The 21,287-nt window shown below is 45.3% G+C and overlaps 1 protein-coding gene across 3 annotated transcripts in view; it reads right to left on the bottom strand.

Annotated features, from left to right (window-relative positions):
- The window catches only part of EMB2421 (FAD/NAD(P)-binding oxidoreductase family protein), a 127,559-nt gene extending 114,627 nt beyond the window's left edge, over nt 1-12,932 (bottom strand). For 2 of the 3 annotated variants that reach the window (XM_087383685.1, XM_087383687.1), the window contains exon 1: nt 12,489-12,898. In XM_087383685.1, the coding sequence (XP_087239811.1) occupies nt 12,489-12,735 (247 nt within the window). In that variant the 5' untranslated portion in view covers nt 12,736-12,898. The other variant, XM_087383686.1, reaches the window with a different exon arrangement.
- Nucleotides 12,933-21,287: the final 8,355 nt, after the last annotated feature.

The following is a 21,287-nucleotide window of genomic DNA, read 5'->3' as shown; positions in this document are numbered from 1 at the left end:
ACCAACCCGGGCCCCGACCCAGGCCGACTGCTCCTACTAGGGGGCCGACCACCTCAGCCCTGTATAAGGGCTGGCAAACAGCCCTAAAAGGGGCTGGTCCCCTGCCTCTAGGGCCGACTTCAACCAACCAGCCTCCTACCCCATATAGAGGTTGCCACACAGCTCTATGGAGGGCTGACACCCCCTCTGCATATGACCCAACCTACAGGCTGTGTTAGAAATCGACCAACAGAGGGTACGCACAGCGGAAGACTGATAGAATAGCCCACGAGCTCACACAGTGTGTGTGGGGAGTGGAATCACAAACTTCTTTACTTAATGTGCATCAAATAGATGTGCAGAATAGTAAATAGACAATGATCCAGCCAGATATAGAAACCACCAAAAAAAAAAAATCCGTCCAAGGCTATGGACACAATACACAAGAGATAGATTCAAAGTCCCGCCAAAGAGTGGTCCTTTGATCTTGCCAAAAGGTACTTCTACTATCTGTCAAATATCTCTAGAACACTGAGCCCGCGTGCTCCACCTCGAGCGTATGTAGACTCTCCATCCAAAGACCTCAGCAGCTTGCTGCCCTAGAAGACAGCCTAGGTTCCAGCCCTAGATAAGCTCAGTCTGCAGCACCTATGGGTCTCCTCTGCCTCCTGGATGTAGGCCTGAGGGTCAGTGTCCTGCTGCTCCTGCTGTTCCCAAAACTAGCTGGCTGCTGGATGATTTATGCCCCTCCAAAGGGCTCTTTATATAGGCCTCTAGGGCCCTCATAAATACCGACTGGCCTGCCTCCTTATGGCCAACTCAGTCTGGCTCATAGCCGACTAGGGCAGGCCCTTAAACTGCCCATAAATGGGGGCCCAGCCCCCCTTTTGATGTGTGTGCTAGCCGACTGGCTGGCCCCCTCCACGCCCCCCTATTTTGGGGCTGTGTGCTGGGCCTTATGGCTGACCAGGATGGCCTACCAGCCAGCTTCTTAACCCTATAAAGGGCAGGGTGCTGCCCACTGCAGTCCCTCCCTTTCCTTGCCATCTGCTGTGCTGTTGCCACGCCCTGCTGTAGGTCTTTCACCTGCCCACAGACACCCTCCTTATAGACGCTTCACTTCTAGTATCCCTCGCCATGTCTGCTGCTCCAAATTTGCCTCTGCCCGACCAGATCCAGGCTGAATAACCATAGCCAACTTTCCATCCATAAGCTCCATTTGTTGCAGATACCATGACTCCTCTTGTGAGGTGCTGCCCATGTGGCAGCCCCCTCTCTCTCTCTCTTCTTTGGGCAAATGCCCTACGTCTCCCTCCCCCATGCTCTCCTCATATGGGGGCTTACAGATGGGGAGGTGACCTTTCCAACACCCCCTCTCACAGACACATCTTGGCCCAATGCCAACACGTCGATGACAATGCTCCAGTAACTCCCTGGTTGTACTCCTCTGGAACATTTCGATGTCGAAATCTTTTTCTGGCTTTTCATCCAGCAATTCCTACTCCACCAGGTCTGGTTCCGCTTCCCCACACCATCCTTGTACATAGGTCCATCTCTGGTAGCACCTCCTAGCACAACCACCTTCAGTCACATTCCCGCCTTTGAACTCGAGCAATCTAGACGCCACAATCTTCCAATTGTCCCCCTCATAATGAGTGAACAAGCTAGAGTCTTCCAGGCGCCATGCTCTGAGGGTTTGTTTCAACCCGACCTTCCTTTAGCAAGGACCGCAACAAATGAATACCTCCAAATAACCTAACCACAAACTCTCATTGAGCTCTCAAGCAGGTACTCTTCACACTTCAGTACACCTTGTCCATCACCTTCCAACAATCTGTGTATGAGATTTGAAGAAGCACCCACACTTCCCCTTCTACCTTCGAAGAAGGCCCATTCCTTCCAATCTCGCATTACCTGAGACATATGAAGAGCATATTCTCTCCACAGCATGCTATAAAGTCTCAAATTAAAAACATCAAGTACATACCATATCATCGTACTGCCTGTGTGCTTGCTTTGAAAGCAAACCATGCACCTCATCGAGGCACATACCAATAACCAGTGTAATTCTGTACTTCCCCCTTCTGAATGACAGCAACCATCTAAACATGAAACCCTAGGGCACTCCAAGGAATCAACCCTTGTGTCAGTATCAACAGCCACACACCACGAATCCAAGCACTCCATGCTGTCCTTCACCTTCACAAAGGTTTTTGACTCCTCGTCGACCCACATCTCAATATCAGACATCTTCATTGTGGCTTCTAGGTCGGTATATCTTACCTCAGTACACATGGAGATGTCACCAAGAATAGTTCTTCAATTACCACATTAGCTTTGGCTTTTGTATCACCCTTTGAATCTGAGTCGGACTCCTTGTTTTTCCGATCCACCTTCTTCTTTCTGCAATTCTTCGCAAAATGGCTTGGCGTGTCAGAATAGAGGCACTTCTTCTTCTTCTTCTTGCTCTTGGAAGTGTCATCGTCATCAAAGTCACCCTTCTTGGACTTGCTACTGTTAGGCTTTGCCTTTCCTTTGCCAGCGTAATCCTTTGCTAGCAATGCCTTGTCATCTTAGTCGTCATTGTAGAGCTTCTCCCTAGCTTCTTCCTGTAGTAGTAATGGATCCGACTCCTCAAAAGTCAGAGGTTTGGTCATTTGTCTTGCTGTCACAATCGTCTTGCAAAGCTTTTGAAACTCCGAGGTAGCCTCCTTAGCACCATCAAGGCCAACTGGCACGAGTCCATCTTCGGACCAACCGAGTTGATCCCTCACCACCTTGACCTTCGTGAAGTGGTCATGTACCGAATCTCCCTCATCTATATCCAAGTTGTAGAGTGGATGTTGAAGAAGTAAGATCCCAGATGTGTTATCTGTCTCGTATAGATCCTTCAAAATGGCCCACGCCGCTACTGACGTGTCGGCCATCTGGATGTGAGGAAGCACAGAGTCCGCCATAGTCCCTATGATTAATGCCAGGGTGTGGGCATCTCTATCTTCCCAAGCTTCAAGCTCCTCTCCATCTACTAGTATGAGTATCTTCCCCTTGTTGTCCACCATATCCTTCTGCTTCGCCTCCACTCCTGTTGTCAGTTTCCACAGCTTTCGAGCCACTAAATGACTCCGGATCTTCACCTTCCAGATAGGGTAATTTGTGCCATCCAATTTCCCAAACTCTCCAAAGTTAGGGATAGTGAAAGAATGAAATCTGGGAGAGAAGGAAGGGAGAGAAGAGACTGAAGAGGCTTCTGAGATCGACATCTCTGCGGCTAAACCACACAGCACAGCCGAACAAACTCAACCTTCCGTAGATTTGAACTCTGTATGCACCTGATTGAACCTGAGTCACCCTCCTCGCAAGGGCACTGTCCTCCAGTCGTTGAAGTCAATTCCCAAGAGCTTTTGAATCGGGGTCGTCCTTTAGCAAGGTCCCTTCCTTTAGGCTCCCACATCTGTAAGCCTCCTACTCGGGCTCCAATACCATGTTAGAAATCGACCAACAGAGGGTACGCACAGCGGAAGACTGATACAATAGCCAAGGAGCTCACACAATGTGTGTGGGGAGTGGAATCACAAACTTCATTTACTTGATGTGCATCAAATAGATGTGCAGACTAGTAAATAGACAATGATCCAGCCAGAAATAGAAACCACCAAAAAATAAATAAAATCCGTCCAAGGCTATGGACACAGTACAAAAGAGATAGATCCAAAGTCCCACCAGAGCGTGGTCCTTTGATCTTACCAAAAGGTACTTCTACTATCTGCCAGATATCACTAGAACACTGAGCCCGCGTGCTCCACCTCGAGCGTATGTAGACTCTCCGTCCAAAGACCTCAGCAGCTTGCTGCCCTAGAAGACAGCCTAGGTTCCAGCCCTAGATAAGCTCAGTCTGCAGCACCTATGGGTCTCCTCTGCCTCCTGGATGTAGGCCTGAGGGTCAATGTCCTGCTGCTCCTGCTGCTCCTGCTGCTCCCAAAACTAGCTGGCTGCTGGATGATTTATGCCCCTCCAAAGGGCTCTTTTTATAGGCCTCTAGGGCCCTCATAAATACCGACTGGCCTGCCTCCTTATGGCCGACCCAGTCCGGCTCATAGCCGACTAGGGCAGGCCCTTAAACTGCCTATAAATAGGGGTCCAGCCCCCCTTTTGATGTGTGTGCCAGCCAACTGGCTGGCTCCCTCCACGCCCCCCTATTTTGGGGCTGTGTGCTGGGCCTTTTGGCTGACCAGGCTGGCCGACCAGCCAGCTCCTTGGCCCTATAAAGGTCAGGGTGCTGCCCACTGCAGCCCCTCCCTTTCCTTGCCATCTGCTGTGCTATTGCCACGCCCTGCTATAGGTCTTTCACCTGCCCACGGACACCCTCCTTATAGACGCCTTCAGTTCTAGTATCTCTCGCCATGTCTGCTGCTCCAAATCTGCCTCTGCCCGACCAGATCCAGGCTGAATAACCATATCTAAATTTCTGTCCATGAGCTCCATTTGTTGCAGCCACCATGACTCCTCCTCTTGTGAAGTGCTGCCCATGTGGCAGCCCCCACTCTCTCTCTTCTTTGGGCAAACACCCTAGGTCTCCCCCCCCCACGCTCTCCTCATATGGGGGCTTACAGATGGGGAGGTGACCTTTCCAACACCTAAGTGGACGACCTGCCACCTCAGCCTATAAAATGCTCATAGGGGCTCGTCTCCTCCTCACATTAGAGGCCACACTGTCATCCAAGGCTGACTAGCCCAAGGCACACCACCATAGTGGCCCCACTGGGACACGAGCCTCTACCACACACGCAAATCTAGCCTAAACTACTCTACCCTCACAGAGGGCGGGCACACCTATGCCAATCATGATGTTGATCTCTTCAATGCTGTTTGGGCCATCATGTTCTTTTGAGAGTCTTCTTCCAATCTACCTTTTCCACACCAATGCTATGCAATAACCATATGTGATCTCTACAACCAATCCTATTTGCTTCCACAATTGGCACTAGCCGCTCTCCAAGCCTAAGTATGTAGTTTCGCTACTGCTGCTAGGGCCTGCCTCAAAGCCTCCTCAACGCTGCCTTATGATTGATGTGGAGATTTTTGCCAATGATTTCATTTATTACCTCTTGGCTCATGGCATTCAACTATGCTCAATATCTCAGTCAGCATGAGACCACAATGTAGGTCAAGATCCACTTCTCTGCATTCACTATTACTATGTGCTTTATCCATAGCTCTCAACCTAACCTAGCCTCAGACTGGGCGGGCACACTCACTAGCAAGGCCCCCTCTCTCTAGAGTGACATCAGGAGATGTTGACGTCCAAGAGCTACCACACAAGCAGCCACATCAGCAGGCTGCCATGCAAGCAACCATGAAATCAGTGCAGGGCAGGATTTGCGTCAACGTCAGCAACATCTGCCACGTCACCCTGCAGGCACCATGTTAGCAAGCCACGTGGCAGTTGAAGGTTCTAGCAGCAACAGATCCAGTCAAACAAGGGTAGGGATCAAGTCAGTAGAACTACCTGCATGGTCGGTCATTTCTAGGGCCAAGGAAGCCCCTTGGCCTCATTTCTCATCCCATCTTCAATATTGTTTTGAGGCTTCACACCTTAGCCAACAAAAGATGATCCAGGAATCAGGCAGGTGAGAAGCAGCAGACTAGCTTCCTTCCCGCCATCCTCTTCGCGTCATCTTCGACACGGTTCAGTTTGAACAGCCATAGTTAGGGTTCTGCATCAGAGTAGTCCCCTCCTTCGTTCAGCATTCAGTTCAGTAGTCAGGGTTTGGTCCCTCTACATAGTATTTCCATTCTTCCTTTGTAGTGAGGATTTATTTCCTCCATACAAAATCTATTCTCAGTTGTATTCAGCCCTATTGGGCATACATTTATTCAGTGTTTATTTCCCTCTTTGGAGGCCTATTACTTTATTCCCTCACACACTCACACTCACTCCAAGTTCCACGGGTGTTTTGAAAGCATTAGTCTATCAATTCAAGTAGTAGTGAGCAGGAGAGAGAGTGAGTCAGGCTTTCTTCCTATTACACACTCTCACATTAGGAGGCAATTCTAGTTCATATACAACCTGTCCAATTCTTCCTTTAATCCTTACAAATACTTAAACTCTTGGATTCTTGGGGAACTCATAAATATACCATCATTCCTTTAGAGAACTCTCTCGATGAACAATGTCTATTAGAATAAAATCTGTCCCGATCTTGGGCACTTCTAATAGACTCCTTGGCGAACTGCAACATCTATTGCATGTCTTGTAAAATGTTCTTGCAAAAAATCATTCTTGATTCCCTTGAATCCTACCAATACTTGTGACTTAGATTGGAACCCGTACATAAGAATAAAAGGTCTAAAGCCGGTACTTGAATGCTTCCCACTATTATAAGAAAATTCTATCATGATAAATATTCTTCCCATGAAGATTGTTTCTTGGAAACATATGCATGAAGCATATCTTCCAATACTTGGTTGACTCTTTCTGTCTGGCCATCAGATTGTGGATGCTCCAAGGAACTCATGGTATCTAACTTGTCAAAGACAAGTGTTCGGAAGTCACTCGTAAGCATAGAGTCCCTATCACTCACTATGTCAACAGGCAAACCATACAGCCTAAATAATTGGTCAACAAACTACTGAGCCGATTGACTTGCTATAAAGGTTAATCTTGTAGGTAAAAATCTAGCCATCTTTGTCACTCGAACTACTATAACCCATATGACATCATGACCCTTGCACATTCTTGGCAAACCTGTAATAAAATCCATGGGAATAATTCCCCATTTAAACCAGAGATTTGCAACTACTGTAATAACCCCATGCTCCTTAGGCGTTTAGCCTTTTTGCTTGACAAACCCAGCAAACCTACTACATAGTTATATAGATTCTCTCATCTTAGGCCAATAGAAAGTATGCCTCACGAGAGATATAGTCCTCTGTACACCTAGGTGTCCTCCACCCGCCGATGCATCATGACACTCCTAGAGAATCTTGGATCTAAGATCCAACACATCCAGTACATAAAGCTTATCATTTCAGAATAGCAAACCATTCCAAATCACCCATTGACCTCCTACCGCCTGTATCCTAGGTGGCACATCCCTAGGTCTTGGATCATGGAGCTCCCATCCTGGACCTTCTACCAATATAAACTGAATCGACTATCAATTGTGCACATCCCTCTCAAGCATTGGAATAGATCACATGATATCTTAGTAAATGACAGAGCATTTACCATCTTAATTCGACTTAGAGCACCTACTATACTATTTAAGATACTGTATTCAAAATCAAAATCTTGATTCAACTCTGCTCATCTAACCTTTCTCCCGCTCATATCAATCCCATCACACACATGATTGATTGATGATCAGTCAATCTAAACTGAGAACGGATGTTCTAGAGTAGTAAAATTCTATTGCAAAGCTCAAAATCTATCTGTGATGCAGGGAGATTAAGTCTGATGCAAGTCAGGAGCTTAAAGATAATAGACGAAATCTGAAACTGGATGTGCAGGCTAACAAAAGACGAAAAGTGGCAAATCGCAACAGCAAAGTAGCAGATGTAGGACTTCTAGAACAAATGGAGGACTTCTACAACAGCAAAAACGGCTGTTCTAGAGGTGAAATCAGGAAGGAGGATTGAGAATCACTCAATTTCCACCTAGGCATAGTTCTCCACACGACCATCATCATTTTTGGCACGGAAAGGAAAGGAAATGGAAAGACTAAAATGAAGATACAAGTGCAAAGCAATGATAACCAAAGTACTCACATGATAGAAAGCTTGATGTTGATTGATATGACAAGACTAGACAAGTACAACACATATAGTGTGACACTAGACTCTAGAAAACACACAATGTATATGGGATAAGTCCCATAGTGACATGTGGCACTCTAGGATATAAAATAGAATGGTGTCTACTAAAATACACTAGAAACACCACCTAGAGACCTAGTACACTCCAAATAACTCACACTTTGACTTCATATTCTAACATCCCCCCATGAAGGAAAGGTGAGGGACTACTGAAATGGAACCAAGAACACATGACAATGATGGACTGCTAATCTGTCTACCCCATGTAGCTCAGAGGCTCATATCATAGCATGGCTACATGACCCGCTCATAGGTCTAGGGAATACACCAACATCCTGGAACTCGGCCAGGCCTGATAAAGAGACCCATCAAAGCCAATAGAAAGGCTCCCACAATACATCCCCTCCTAACTCCATAACAGAATGGTGGGGAGTCAGACATGAAAAAGCAAAAAAGATTACAACACTTTAAGAGGACAATCCAAGGCTGTGAACCTTTATTGACTCACGCACACAAGACTCATTATTACAAGCATTTCTGAAAAACTACCCAGGGTAGAGTATCCAAGCACACATAGAATAAATCACAGACAAAAGTCCCGATCATCAGGTACATAGACCTCTGAATGGAGAGAGAGATCTTTGATGTAGTGAGACCATGAGTCGGTGTCAAAGCATCATCTTCTTCTTCGTCTTCACTTGTTGCAGCCCCAACCAAGTTGGCATGATCCTTGTTTTGTTGCTTGGCAAGCTTCTTGAAGCAGCGATCCTCGGTGTGACCAAGCTTTCCACAGTGATTGCATTTGAAAGGCTTGATTTTTGCCTTTGCCCTTGGAGTACAGTGCACTGGAGTCCAAAGTGTCTGCATACCGTCTTTCATGATCAACGAGCATAGCAACCATCTCATGATAACCCATTTGTGTCACTCGCAATGCTAGTATGATCTCCCGGTACTTGGAAATTTCCTCAATGCTCGAGAGAAGCACAACAACTTGATTATCTTCCCCTATAGGGGCCTTCAGACTAGCAAGCTGAGTGACAAGGGATTCCATATGATTCAAGTGAGCAAGAAGAGAGTCTTCATGCTTCATTTGCAGCTTGAAGAATTCCTGTGAAGAACTCCTGTCTTAGGAAGACCTTTGAATTGATGAATTTGTTGCCGAACAATCCTTCAAACTTAGCCCATAATTCGTGAGCAGTGGAATCAAAATCAAAATGATGAATAACTTCATCACCCAACCCCAAACCAATGAGAGAAAGAGCTTTGTCATTCAGATTCTCCCAGTGTGCAATTTTCTTTTCATCTGATGGTGGCTTTTTATCCTTGCCACTAACAACATGCCACACTCCATCTTTCATAAGTAAAAGACGCATCTTTGTTTGCCATGTAGGGACGTTCTTACCAGAAAACTTCTCGAACAAAATGGTAGTTGATTTGAAAGACTCCATGACAGGTACAACAGACTTACAAATAGAGGAGCAGCAAACTCATGAAGGTGGAGATCAAGATAGTGATAGAAGGCTCGAAACTATCATCCCGTGAGCTCAAAGCCTAGATCTCTGCCCAAAACCACCTGCAGTCCATAGCTCAGCAAGAATTTGCAGATCCGCCATCAAAGAGAGGAGTAGGCAGCTTGCACAGCAGCCACGGGCCAGCAGGGGCATTCGTACAGTAGCCACACACCTCACGAACAGTAAACCACAGCTTGATCAGCCCATAGTCGGCAGCAGCTCACGAGTGAAGCAATGTAGGAGCAACATAAGGAAAATGGCAGGCTGGAGCAGAGGTTGTTGATAACTTGAGGGCACGAACTTGAGGTTGAAGCTGGGCGATGCAAACCCAAGCACCTCAAGCTGGAATAGTGCACAGAAAGTCTGAGGCTCTTCAAGTAGACCAAAATTGGGTAATAACCTCCACGACGTCTTCTAGCGATCCACGAACAGATCTGAATATTGCGGGCTGAGAAAGAGGGCAACGATGAAGAGGATGGACAGCTCCACGTTGAGGCTCAAGGAAGAAGAGGAGTGGGCAGCCTTCCAAGGAGGAGGAGGGAGAGTAGCTTCATTGGCCTCCCTCACCTCAACCTCTTGGAAACAGGGCTAGGAGCTAGGCTCTGATACCGCATGAAGGCTAGGAGCTAGGCTCTGATACCACATGAAGGCACATGGCACGAAATGCAAAGGAAATGGAAAGACAAAAATGAAGATACAAGTGCAAAGCAATGATAACCAAAGTACTCACATGATAGAAAGCTTGATGTTGACTGATATGACAAGACTAGACAAGTACAACACATATAGTGTGACACTAGACTCTAGAAAACACACAATGTATATGGGATAAGTCCCATAGTGACATGTGGCACTCTAGGATATAAAGTAGAATGGTGTCTACTAAAATACACTAGAAACACCACCTAGAGACCTAGTACACTCCAAATAACTCACACTTTGACTTCATATTCTAACACAAACCACCTTCTCTGGGTTGCAATTGTTGTAAGAGGCTCTGTTGTGGTGGGATTTGCTGGGTACATAAGCTATGGACATTTTCCCTCAATAGCTTGCAAAAGCTTTTGCTTCTTCAGAGACCCTTAGTCATGTATGGCCAAAAAACAGGGAACAGCTGTGATTTCAGCCTGCTCCCCCTTTCCTACGTTTCTCCTAGGTGCCCCCCACCCTTCCTGCTTAGCTTGAAGCTATACCAAGCTATGCGCAGCAACTGGACAGATTCATGTGTCAATTGGGCGACCTAACCAAGCCCTTTGTCTAACGCACCACTTGTTCCAATTGCAAACACCTAAACTTGCCTTGCCGCTGCTAATTGCAATTGCAATAGCTCCCTAAAACACAAAATTTGTCTTCTTTCTTGCTTTCCACAATTCCTGGCTGATTTCAACTCTCTGCCTCACAATCAAGTAGTCTTGCACTCCTTCTCAAAAACGAACTTCCCCCTGACACTGACAGACGATTTCACTTGCGCTTGTAGGAAACCTGTACATTACAAGTTTGTGCATACATGAAGGCGGCCTTGGCCAACTACTCCATCTACAGGAATTTGCCTTTTAGGAGTTGCCTTTGATACCAACTGACACAATCCCATAGCTCTTGAAAACTTGGACCTACAAAACAAGCACAAAGAAAACAAGCATGGAAACAACTAGAATGGTACAGGCTTGCTCACCAACCATCACGTCTATGAGTGAAGGACTCCTGAATTTGGGACGTCCCCTCCAAGCCACAAGCTAAGCCACTGGCACAACGTCCAACCAATCCCCCACCCAGCCTTGCATCCGATACCACCAGGTGGCACCCTACAGCCTCAAAACTGCTGCTCGGTCTGGGGCTACGCTAAATAGCAGGTGTGCGTCCGTGCAGGATCCAGGATTAGACCAGCAAAGAGGAACATGACTCGCTCCCACTTACGCCACTGACAACTGCACCCTTGGGCTCCTTATACAGGCTCAAGCCCAATATGCCTGAAATAGCGGGAAACACTAACTCAACCGTGCCCTTGCAACTCAACCCTAGAATTGTCTGTCTAGCCCCAAGCCTCCCCAGGCTTCCTGAGCTAGTCTTGTGTGACTAGAGCACAGTCAAATACGGTCCATGCACATGACAACTGAGCTCCTTATGCCATGATCTACCCCTGTGCCAATTCTAGATATCATCCAATACATCTATGTACTGATATGTACTGATCTACCCCTATCATTTAAGGCCTTTAGCTAAGGGGCCAATCATAAAAGTGGTTGGATCCTATCCTAGAATGCCTATTTGATTATTCTAGAGTAACCCTGTCAAAGCAAGATTATCCACTGCATCTACCAGTTGACGCATGCAACAAGGGCACCCAAGTGTTGATATCAATTACATTTTGTTCTTTGGTACATGGGGGTCTAGTACATTGAAGAATCACATAGCCTCTCATGAACAGCACAGCTTGTGTATTAAACCATGTTGGCGTTTTGAAGATGATTGAAAAATCTTGCTTTCTTTCTTCTTTCGTTGTACTCAGCCTTCCTTAGCTAACCTTATTGTGATGCTATGAATTGGCTGCGACATAGACAACAACTGCCTCCAAGATGTTTGAATGAGGTTTGAGCCTAAGAAGCTCACCACAGTGTAACAGTTGAAAATACTCCTCTCCTTTCACTTATGTACTTTGTTCCCCAGAGGCTGTCTTCCTAGTAGCAAACCTGATGAAATGAGATTGATATGATTTATGTTTACGTATCCCCTCCAAGGCAGTTCAGCACATAGGCTCGTGCATGAAGAGCACATCTTGTACTTAAGACCTTTTTGGCATTTTAAAGATCTCTCCTTTCAATCATGTACTGTCTCTTTTGGTAACGCATTGGAGGATGTCTTCTTAGCAACAACCCTGATGACATAATGACTTCTCTTTCGTTTGCACTTATAAGACAGCAGTACAGCAATCTCTCCACTTTCGCAATTTCCCTACCTGAGAATAAGCCCCAGATCATGACATGATGACTTATGCCCATATCATGATCACTTCAAAATGACACATGTCAATGCAATGCTTGTTCATTAGGTTATGGCTTCTGTTGCTACTCATAAGAATAAGGATAGAACTCCTATTTGTGTTAGTCCTCTTCATTCGTCTTATATGTGTTATTTGATAACTTAACTATAGTACCACAGAAAGATCCAGAGATTGCTTGCACTCACCATATTTAGCTAGCAAGATTGAGAGAACAAGTCCCACGGGTCCTGCCCCCACAATAAGCACTGGCACAGAAATTGCCTTATCTGTATGTCGGGATTGAAAGGAATGCCTTCGGACTCCTACGTCTCGGGCGCCAGAGCCAAGGGCACCCACGAGTCTCATAATTCTCTTCGTCAGATGAGGTAAAAACGTGTTGTGTTTATCCTGCAAAACTTTTAATGTCACACAGGCTCGACGAATGCACTTCATATTCGCATTGGTATGTTCACTCAGAGTATCAGTCTCGCAAGAGTGTCAGTGCCTCTGATTTTCACTTGTAAAATCCAAAGTTGTCATACATATATTGCAAAGGTAATACTATTGTTGAGAATCTAAGGATCTCAGCACAATCTTAAACCCAGAGTATAGGCTTTTCCCACTCTATTACCAGGTGGTGGGAACCCCTCTGGTAAAGTGGTGGGAACCCGACACACCGGCTCCCGCCCACTGTGTCACCCTACGTGGTGTCCACGTGGCAAGGCACGATTGGCCAGCCACTACCCCACCCATAGAACGTCCATCATCTGACTCCAGGCTTTGAACCCGCCCGCACATGACTAACCAACAACCCCTCAGCCTAGACCAGGTAGGCATTATCCCCTTGTTGGAATAAATGCAGAGCCTATCATTCATTTTGTCCGCTTGGTGTATCAATGCCTTTTTCGCTTGGTTTGTAATTGCCCTAAGGCTCAATAATGCATCGGAAAATAGTCTAACATTTCACTTGTTTCTTGTTTTTTAAAAAATTGTTGAAGCTTTTTATTCCCCTCTCTCTCTCTCTCTCCATTTACGAGTACTTGTGGCTCCCCACGTAGTGCATACCTTCTCGTCCGGTTTTCCCATCAATGTGGTCGACTCCCTCAAGTTCCTTGTTCCTTTCTCTTCTTCTCATTTATTTCACCCCCTTTTCTTTTCTACGTTTATCTAACCCCTACACATTCCTTACAAGAGCTTTACCCTTCCCTTTATTATTCTTAAACCGGTTTGGTTTCCTAAAAGTGGGTATATTGTTGGTCTTAGATGATGACCCACCCTCCTTATTGAAGGATTCAATTTCCTCTCGGCTATTTCAGCCAGCTTAGTGAGGTCCTTAAGCGTGGTCGGGTTAAACATTTCAACCTCGTACCTTACTTTTGGGATTAAAGCACAGTCTAGAGTAGCCAATGTGATATCATTATGTGTGTGGAGAAAGTTCCACTTGTAACGTCTTGAGCTTGAAAGTAGGTTTAGTAGATCTAATAGGATGGGGATAGCCAAAGTACTCTCTAGAAGAGATCTATACACACTTGCAAAATCATGATCTAGAGAGAGAAAGACACATCCAAAATTTGTGTTAGAGAAAGAAAACTACATGCACTTTGTGTTAGAGAAAGAAAACTCCAACTTCACTCTTAGACACAAAGTTGTATGGAGTTTCTCTCTCCGACACAAAGTGTGGATGTTTCTCTCTCCGACACAACGTGTGGATGTTCCTCTGTTCGATACAAAGTCTATGGAGTTTCTCTCTCCCAACACAAAGTGTATGGAGTTTCTCTCTTAGACACATGGTGCCCTGCGCCATCACAGAGAATTCCTTCACAAGGTTTCATAAGGTTCTCTTCAAGGGACACGTGACAAATCAGAATTGACCAAGGTTGGTTTAAAGAACCCTTGGTTAAGTTAGTCTAACTAAAGGTTAAGTTTAAACCTTACCTTGGTCAATGGTTAAGTGAACCTACAACAACCAGGGTTTATACTCAACTCAGGAACATGTATAAATATCTTTTAATGCAAAGAAGCTCTCACTGTTTGGGGCTTAGTGTTAAATTCAATTTCCTGTTCATGTGCTTGATCTCCTAGCATCCATGATTCCTTATACTATCATATTCTATCATGCTCTTACCTTTGTAATCCTTACCCTTGCACTCCCTCCTCCCTTCTCCTCTTCCTCTCTCCTCCATTCCTCCTCCTCCTTCCTCTTGGTCCTCCCTCCTCCCTCCTCCTCCTCCTCCTCCTCCTCCTCCTCCTTTTCCCCCCTCGACCTTGTTCCTCCTTCTCAACCCTTTACCCATGAGACCATGAAGGAGACTAGCTCTCCACTCTTCGCAAATCCAGGTATAGCAATTTAAAAGAAAGTTGTAGCCACAGTTGTACTGATGCTTTTCAATACTTTAAGACCTCGAAAATGCTAAAGTAGCATTTAGTGTAGCATCAAACTCATAACCTTGTCAAAACTGTCCAAAACAGAGGCTTGAACTTGGAGGGCTTGTATCTCACTCTTCAAAGCAAAGAAAACAAGGATTTCTGAAGCAAAAGAAAGCTCATATACCAGAGAAGATCCAGCATAGAGGTTGGGCGAAATGGCATGTTGTTTTGCTTGGGGGAGTTGTTGTAGGCTGAACCTGTGTTTTGACATTTTCTCCTTTGTTACTGAACCAAATGGGCTGCAAAGTGACTCAAAATGCTTGTCTTGAAGTCGCCCATCTACTCCTAAGAGGGCTTGAGCAATGGTGTAGCAGGCAGGGAGTATTCTGCAACAGAAAAATGATGAAAAAATTCATTATTTAGGGAATGGCAACCAGCAAAGACGTCTTTTCTTTAATTGCTTGCAGGTGGAAGTTCGCCCAAAGGAGGGGTATTCCCAGTAGGAAGGGCTTGGAGAATGGTGGAGAACCGAGGGAGAACAAGCTTTAGCAAGATTTGGGAGAAAAGGGAAGAAATGGTGAAGATGAAGAAGAAGAAGATGGAGAAGAAGAAGATGATGTGGCACAAATGGGCTCAAGGAGGATCAAAGGGCTCTGATACCATGTTGGGGAACTGAAAGGAAAGCATGGAGTGAAGACAAACTGAGAATTCTTGCTTATGGAATGAAGAAAGGTGAGATCCTTAAGTAGGCACCTCTTACATGATCACTAACATCACTGATGACCTCTGAGCTCCACAATCATCTCCTCAATCTGCTCCTAGATTCTCTCAATCATCCTATGTGGCTTCTACCACCACCTAACAGTGCTTATGGGCACCTAACTGTGCCTCTAGCACACACACATAGCAACCAAGGTGTGCTTGGGGCATACACCTTGAGATATCCCATCATGCAGTAGAGTGTCGGCCTTGTCCTCAGGTGAGGACATTCATTGGAGGGATGGTTGTCGTTGCACACCCCACACTAGACATTGTCTCTCCATGGAAACAAGTGGGGGTTTCTTGGCGCCTCCTTGGAGGTTCCTGACCTCCACTATTGGCCTAGCTGATTCAGCAAATTGGAGGCCAACTTACTCATATCCAAGCCCTTGGGCTCATTGGTCTCCTTCTTGATTGTTTCCACACTGGAAGACCAGACTGGTGGTGCTATTTCTGATGGAATTGGGGTTTTATTCGAATTAGCCTTGTCCATCATGTTGTCACTTATACAGATAGCCACCTTGCTGCATAGATCAAAGGAGGTAGGATTCATAACCATCAGGTGGTCCTGCAGCTTCGGGTCTACCAATCTAATGAGAAAGCGAGGCGACAATCATTCGTCATTCACCCGCTCATATAGTTCACAATGGGAATTGAGGTACTTGATTCTCGCTATGTAATCCTGAAGGGATTCCTTGTCATTCTGCTTTATCTCATACAATTGGTTAATTGGGCTCCATTTATGTAAACTGGGGGCGAACCCCATAATGAAGGCTTTTCTTACCGTCTCCCAATTGACTTTTTCTTCCGAGGTGAGAGCCCTATACCATTGGTTTGATTTGCCATCCAAGATGAGACCAAATGCATTAGCCATTTCTAGATCCCCGGGAGCTCCAAAGGCTTCACATATCTGAAGTGTGAGAAATGATCTAGAGAGGAAAACTATACATAGAGAGAGAACATATATAAACATATATGGTTGCCTCTTGTTTGTGTTTTGTAAATGATGAATGTGCTATTGGATCTCACAGTGTTGATAGCTCAACCTCCCAAGTGCAATATTTTTTGAAACACAACCTTTCAATTTTCTAACAAAGGAAAAGGCTAGATTTTTACTCCAAAAGAATGTTCAATTCCTTTAAATATTATCTATTTTCAATATACACTACTCATCCCTTATCCATTTTACATGCTCTTTATTCTTGACCTCCTTTCTTTCATACATCCTTTGGGTGACAAGCTTTGTCACTTCATCTTCCACACTATGATATGTACTCTAGCAATTGGAAGTACATGATGATATGTAACTCTAAATTTTGATATGTGCTATGATATATCTTGTGGATGATAGGATTGGTCACTTCGTTCATTACATCATGATATGTGCTCCATGAATTAGAAGTGGCTATGTGCCTATGCCTATTACTTAGACACATGCATCTGCTTATTCTTGCATTCATACGTGCATTTTCATATAGATTGTTTCTTTTCCTCCCCTCTTTGCATACAATATGTTGTATTCGGTGCGATAGAGGATTGTGTTATCCAATCTACCTTCCCATTCTCAAGAAGTTGGTTTTTTTTGAGAGAGGCCAGCACTTTTGGTCACTAAGAGTGTTGTCACTTTTTCTCATTTCCATGTCTAAGGCTGTTGGTAACTTATAATCATGTCTTTGCTCATTGGAGCATAGGTGCTCACAAATGTAGCATAGGTCCTTTGGTTATATTTTGATGAGAGGTGTAGGCTAAAGCATTGAAAGTAGTTATAGTGTGCGCTTACGTGAAAAAGAAGGATTGATCACAAGGGTGGATAGAGGTTCTCACCTTCATGGGTGTTCAAGTGTTTAGGAAGGTTTGTAGGGTTGAGAAATCTAACTAGGGGTTCCTAGATTTAGAAGGATTTTACGTTGAGAAACAGTCGTCGGGTTGAGAATGGGTTCAAGGTTGGAATACTTTCGTTTAGCCACCTCTATGAAGCATGCAAGTGAAAGCATCGTTGATTTGTAGTATGGATTTTGGTTGCAAGCCTTTGCTACTTTAAATGCTTGTATTTTGAAGCTCTTTAACTCTTTCTAGCCTTGTAAGAGAGTAGACACTGCCCATTTTGGGTTAGACCCTCTCATGGCTACCATCTTGAATATGGATAAGTTCAATGGTAAGGGCTTTCACACATGGCAGATGAAGGTTAAGTTTGCATTGATGAGGGAAAACCTCTAGGGGCTTGTCAAATCGGCTTCAACTTCTTCTTCAATAGCCTCCAATGCTGGAGAATCCTCAGCTCCGACACGCCTGGCAAGAGATCCTGCTAGAGAAGAGAAAGCCTATGGCATCATTGCTCTTGCCTTAGGAGATGACTATATTCATCACATCTCAGATTTGGAGTCTCCTTCAGAAGCTTGGCAGAAGCTTGACCTCAAAATTATCACTTAAGATTGCTTTCTTTGAATTGAAGATGATTAGTGGCACTCCTTTGGCTACCCATGTCAATTACACAAGGAGTCTCATGACTCAACTTGCTTCTATCAACTCTCCAATCACTACAGATGATGCAATGGCAGTGTTGCTCAAGAGTATGCCTGAAGATTATGAGCATGTTGTTACCACTTTGAAAAATCTTCCTAATCCTAATCTTGAAGGTCTTATTTCTGCTCTTCAAGAAGAAGAAAAGCACATGGAACTCCGGAGAGGCAATGACACAGCCTATGCCATAAAAATTCAGAAGGGCAAGTTTTCACCTTGCAAACATTGTGGGAAGACTAATCACCTCTCAAAAGACTGTTTAAAGATCAATCCATGCAAACACTGTGGCAAAAACAATCACCATGAAAAGTTTTGTAGAGCCAAAAAGGAAGCAACTACAAAGTCAAAAACTGCCAATCTACTTTCAGTTGATGTGCCTCCACAAGATGAGGCATCCTATGAAGATTATGCTTTTTGAATCATCTCCATATATGCTCCAGATCTCCCTTTTTTATGTTGAGTCAAGGTACTCAGCATGGATAGTCCTCCAAAATGAATGAAATAAAATATTGTGTTTTGTAAACACCTCTGGTCACCATATGATGTAGGCCATGTGTATGTGTTTTGCTCCATGGTACCTCCTACAGACATTGTGCGCATGTACATGTAGGGGAGATAACCATTGGAAGGTCTTTTGTATCCCTTTTGTTTACTTCACACCCTTGGGAACCCCTTGCTAGCATGAGAACCTAGCCATAGATTTATCCTTGACCACCATGAGATGGCATGAGAAACTATGAGACTAGATGTATCCTTGACATAGCTTGAGGCATTCCCTTGAGGGGGGGTATGATGGGATATCTCAAGGTGTATGCCCCAGGCACACCTTGGTTTCTATGTGTGTGTGCTAGAGGCACAGTTAGGTGCCCATAAGCACTGTTAGGTGGTGGTAGAAGCCACATAGGATGATTGAGAGAATCTAGGAGCAGATTGAGGAGATGATTGTGGAGCTCAGAGGCCATCAGTGATGTTAGTGATCATGTAAGAGGTGCCTACTTAAGGACCTCACCTATCTTCATTCCATAAGCAAGAATTCTCAGTTTGTGTTCACTCCATGCTTTCCTTTCAGTTCCCCAACACTGCACACACTGTCATAAATGGGGAAATCATGATACCTCCTAGTGCCGATTTTCGAAGTCCTTGCCCCAACCCATGTATCAAACGAGACCCCCATTAGCCTTGATGGCTCTGCCTAATCCTCTGAATGCACAAGGTGGCCCTTTGGCTAATTCAAGCCAATACAAGGCCCAATAGGTTCGGTTACCACCACCCATACTTGGCCCTCAACCCCCACTACATCGTGTAGCTCCAGTCAATCAAGTATTAGTAGAGGAAGTGCCCAATGATTGATCTAGATCATAGAGCCATCAACTACTACCCCTACAAGAAAGGAAGTGGCACCCTAAGTCACTACCTCCTGCAAGAGGATCAATAAGTCCCCATGTTCCAGACCACTCCCATGAACTTAAGGGCTAGAGACCTAAACTATGTCGCCCAAAGGCCCTTGATCCAATGCTATACCTGCCAGGGCCCCCACAGGGCAAGTGAATGCCCCTACAGAGGCACTTCAAACCCTCCAGTGTCATGATTCAAGTGTCAAGGGCCGCATTTCTTGAAGGACTGCCCCTATAGGGATATTACCCCCGGCGCTCCTCCCACGACCAGACCTACACCCTTGTGTGCAGGGTGCAAAATCGAGCATTTGTTCAAGGTTTGTACCTTGAGAAGAGAGACAACCCCAGTCACCCTGCCTAAGAGCACTAGCCTTAACTTACTTAGGATCAAACAAGGTCAGGTGACCACAGTAGCCTTAAAGGTCATCACAAGGATACGTCAAAGCAATAGGTAAGGCAATGAGGAAACATGTAAGGAAAGACAAAGGGACCCTACCGCAAGGCCTTGAGCCACAAGGGTAGGTGATGGGTCTGACCAGGTGCTCATCCAAGATGGTTTCGATGAGGAGACATCCACCCTCATCACCTCTTTTGCCTTTGAACATGCATCCACCTAGGGTGACCTAGAGGTACCTCCGAGCTCGTGTAAACAAGTCAGTGCATGCCCAAGGCCTACCACCCCCACCCTCCTATAAGGAAACCTATCTTGATCCAATCCTACAGAAGTGATATGTAATAGAGGCTCAGAACTTGGTACGGGACTACCAAGAAAAGTTTGAGCATAGACTCAAGGCAAGTAGAGGGTTGGATACTATCCATCCAACCCACCTGGCTGGCCACCAAGGGGCGAAAGTGTTCAAAGTGCCGAAAAAGGTGGAAGAAGAGGAACATTTCAGCTTCAATAAGTTAGAGGCTCTAGATCTGATGCAGAAAATGTTCCAGGAGGACCCAGTATTGCAAAACCTACAGGAAGAAGGAGACCTTTACAATTTCAAGGACTTGCTATCAGTGGTAGGAGAGTCATCACAGGAACCCTGCGATAGTGTTGGGTTGGCTACCTTCCTCTCAACCGAGGTAAAAATGATGATTGCCTCCCTGTTGAGAGGGAATCCCATCCTTTGGTGAGACCTATCCAACTGGATGAACAAACAATCCTTGCCCCTAGGCCCTGCCAGCCCTAAGGCCCACCAATTGTCACCAGAGGAGGGGCACAACTTGACCAACATTCCCATCAATAAGCTAGGTTAATAATTCGAGGGTGATGACACAAACATTGCTATCTCCAAAACACCAAAATGTTGATGCCATCTTGGATGGGGGAGTGGGAGTGAGTGTTTGTACCAAGGAATGCTGGGTAAAGTGGGAAAAACCTGCACTCGAGCAAACCCATTTGGTAGTGACGTTGGTTGATGACGAAACTATAAAACCCTTGGGGGTCCTTACTAGCATTAACATTAAAGTATTTGGATTCATGTACCCCGTCAGGTTCGTAGTCATGGACTTCACCTAACAGTTGGGATATGAGGCTATCCTAGGTAGACCCCTCTTGTGAATCTCTGGGCTCGTACATGACTAGTGTACCGATAACATCTATTTGCAACACGAGGAACAAACCATGCAAGTGGACTTGCGCACCTACAAGGCCTTCAACAAGGAAATCTCTGGAGCGATTAGGGACTTCTGTCCTGCTTGGATTCTTTCTGGTGGTTGGTTCTAGTTGGAGTAGCATTGAGCATAAAGAATAGCCTCTTGTACTTTTGATGTTCATGACTTTCCTGAGTGGGGGATGGCGATGGTGGTGTAATGGACAATTGCACCGGGTTGTAGCTGCGGTTGACCCTCTGCTCCCTTTGGGGTTGGACTCTTTTTGGGGGTTTGGTGTTTGGAGGGTTGGAGGTGGATGGAGTTTCAGGTCCGCCCTCTTGTAGAACTTCCTTGTCTTGGGCTAGCGAGGGCATAGCTGGA

This window comes from Dipteris shenzhenensis, chromosome 13 (assembly GCF_047967505.1).
Source record: "Dipteris shenzhenensis isolate YYH24624 ecotype China chromosome 13, Dip_SZ_1.0, whole genome shotgun sequence".
Taxonomy (NCBI): domain Eukaryota; kingdom Viridiplantae; phylum Streptophyta; class Polypodiopsida; order Gleicheniales; family Dipteridaceae; genus Dipteris; species Dipteris shenzhenensis.
Note: the sequence above shows the minus strand (reverse complement) of the source record. Positions and strands in the feature narration are given on the sequence as shown.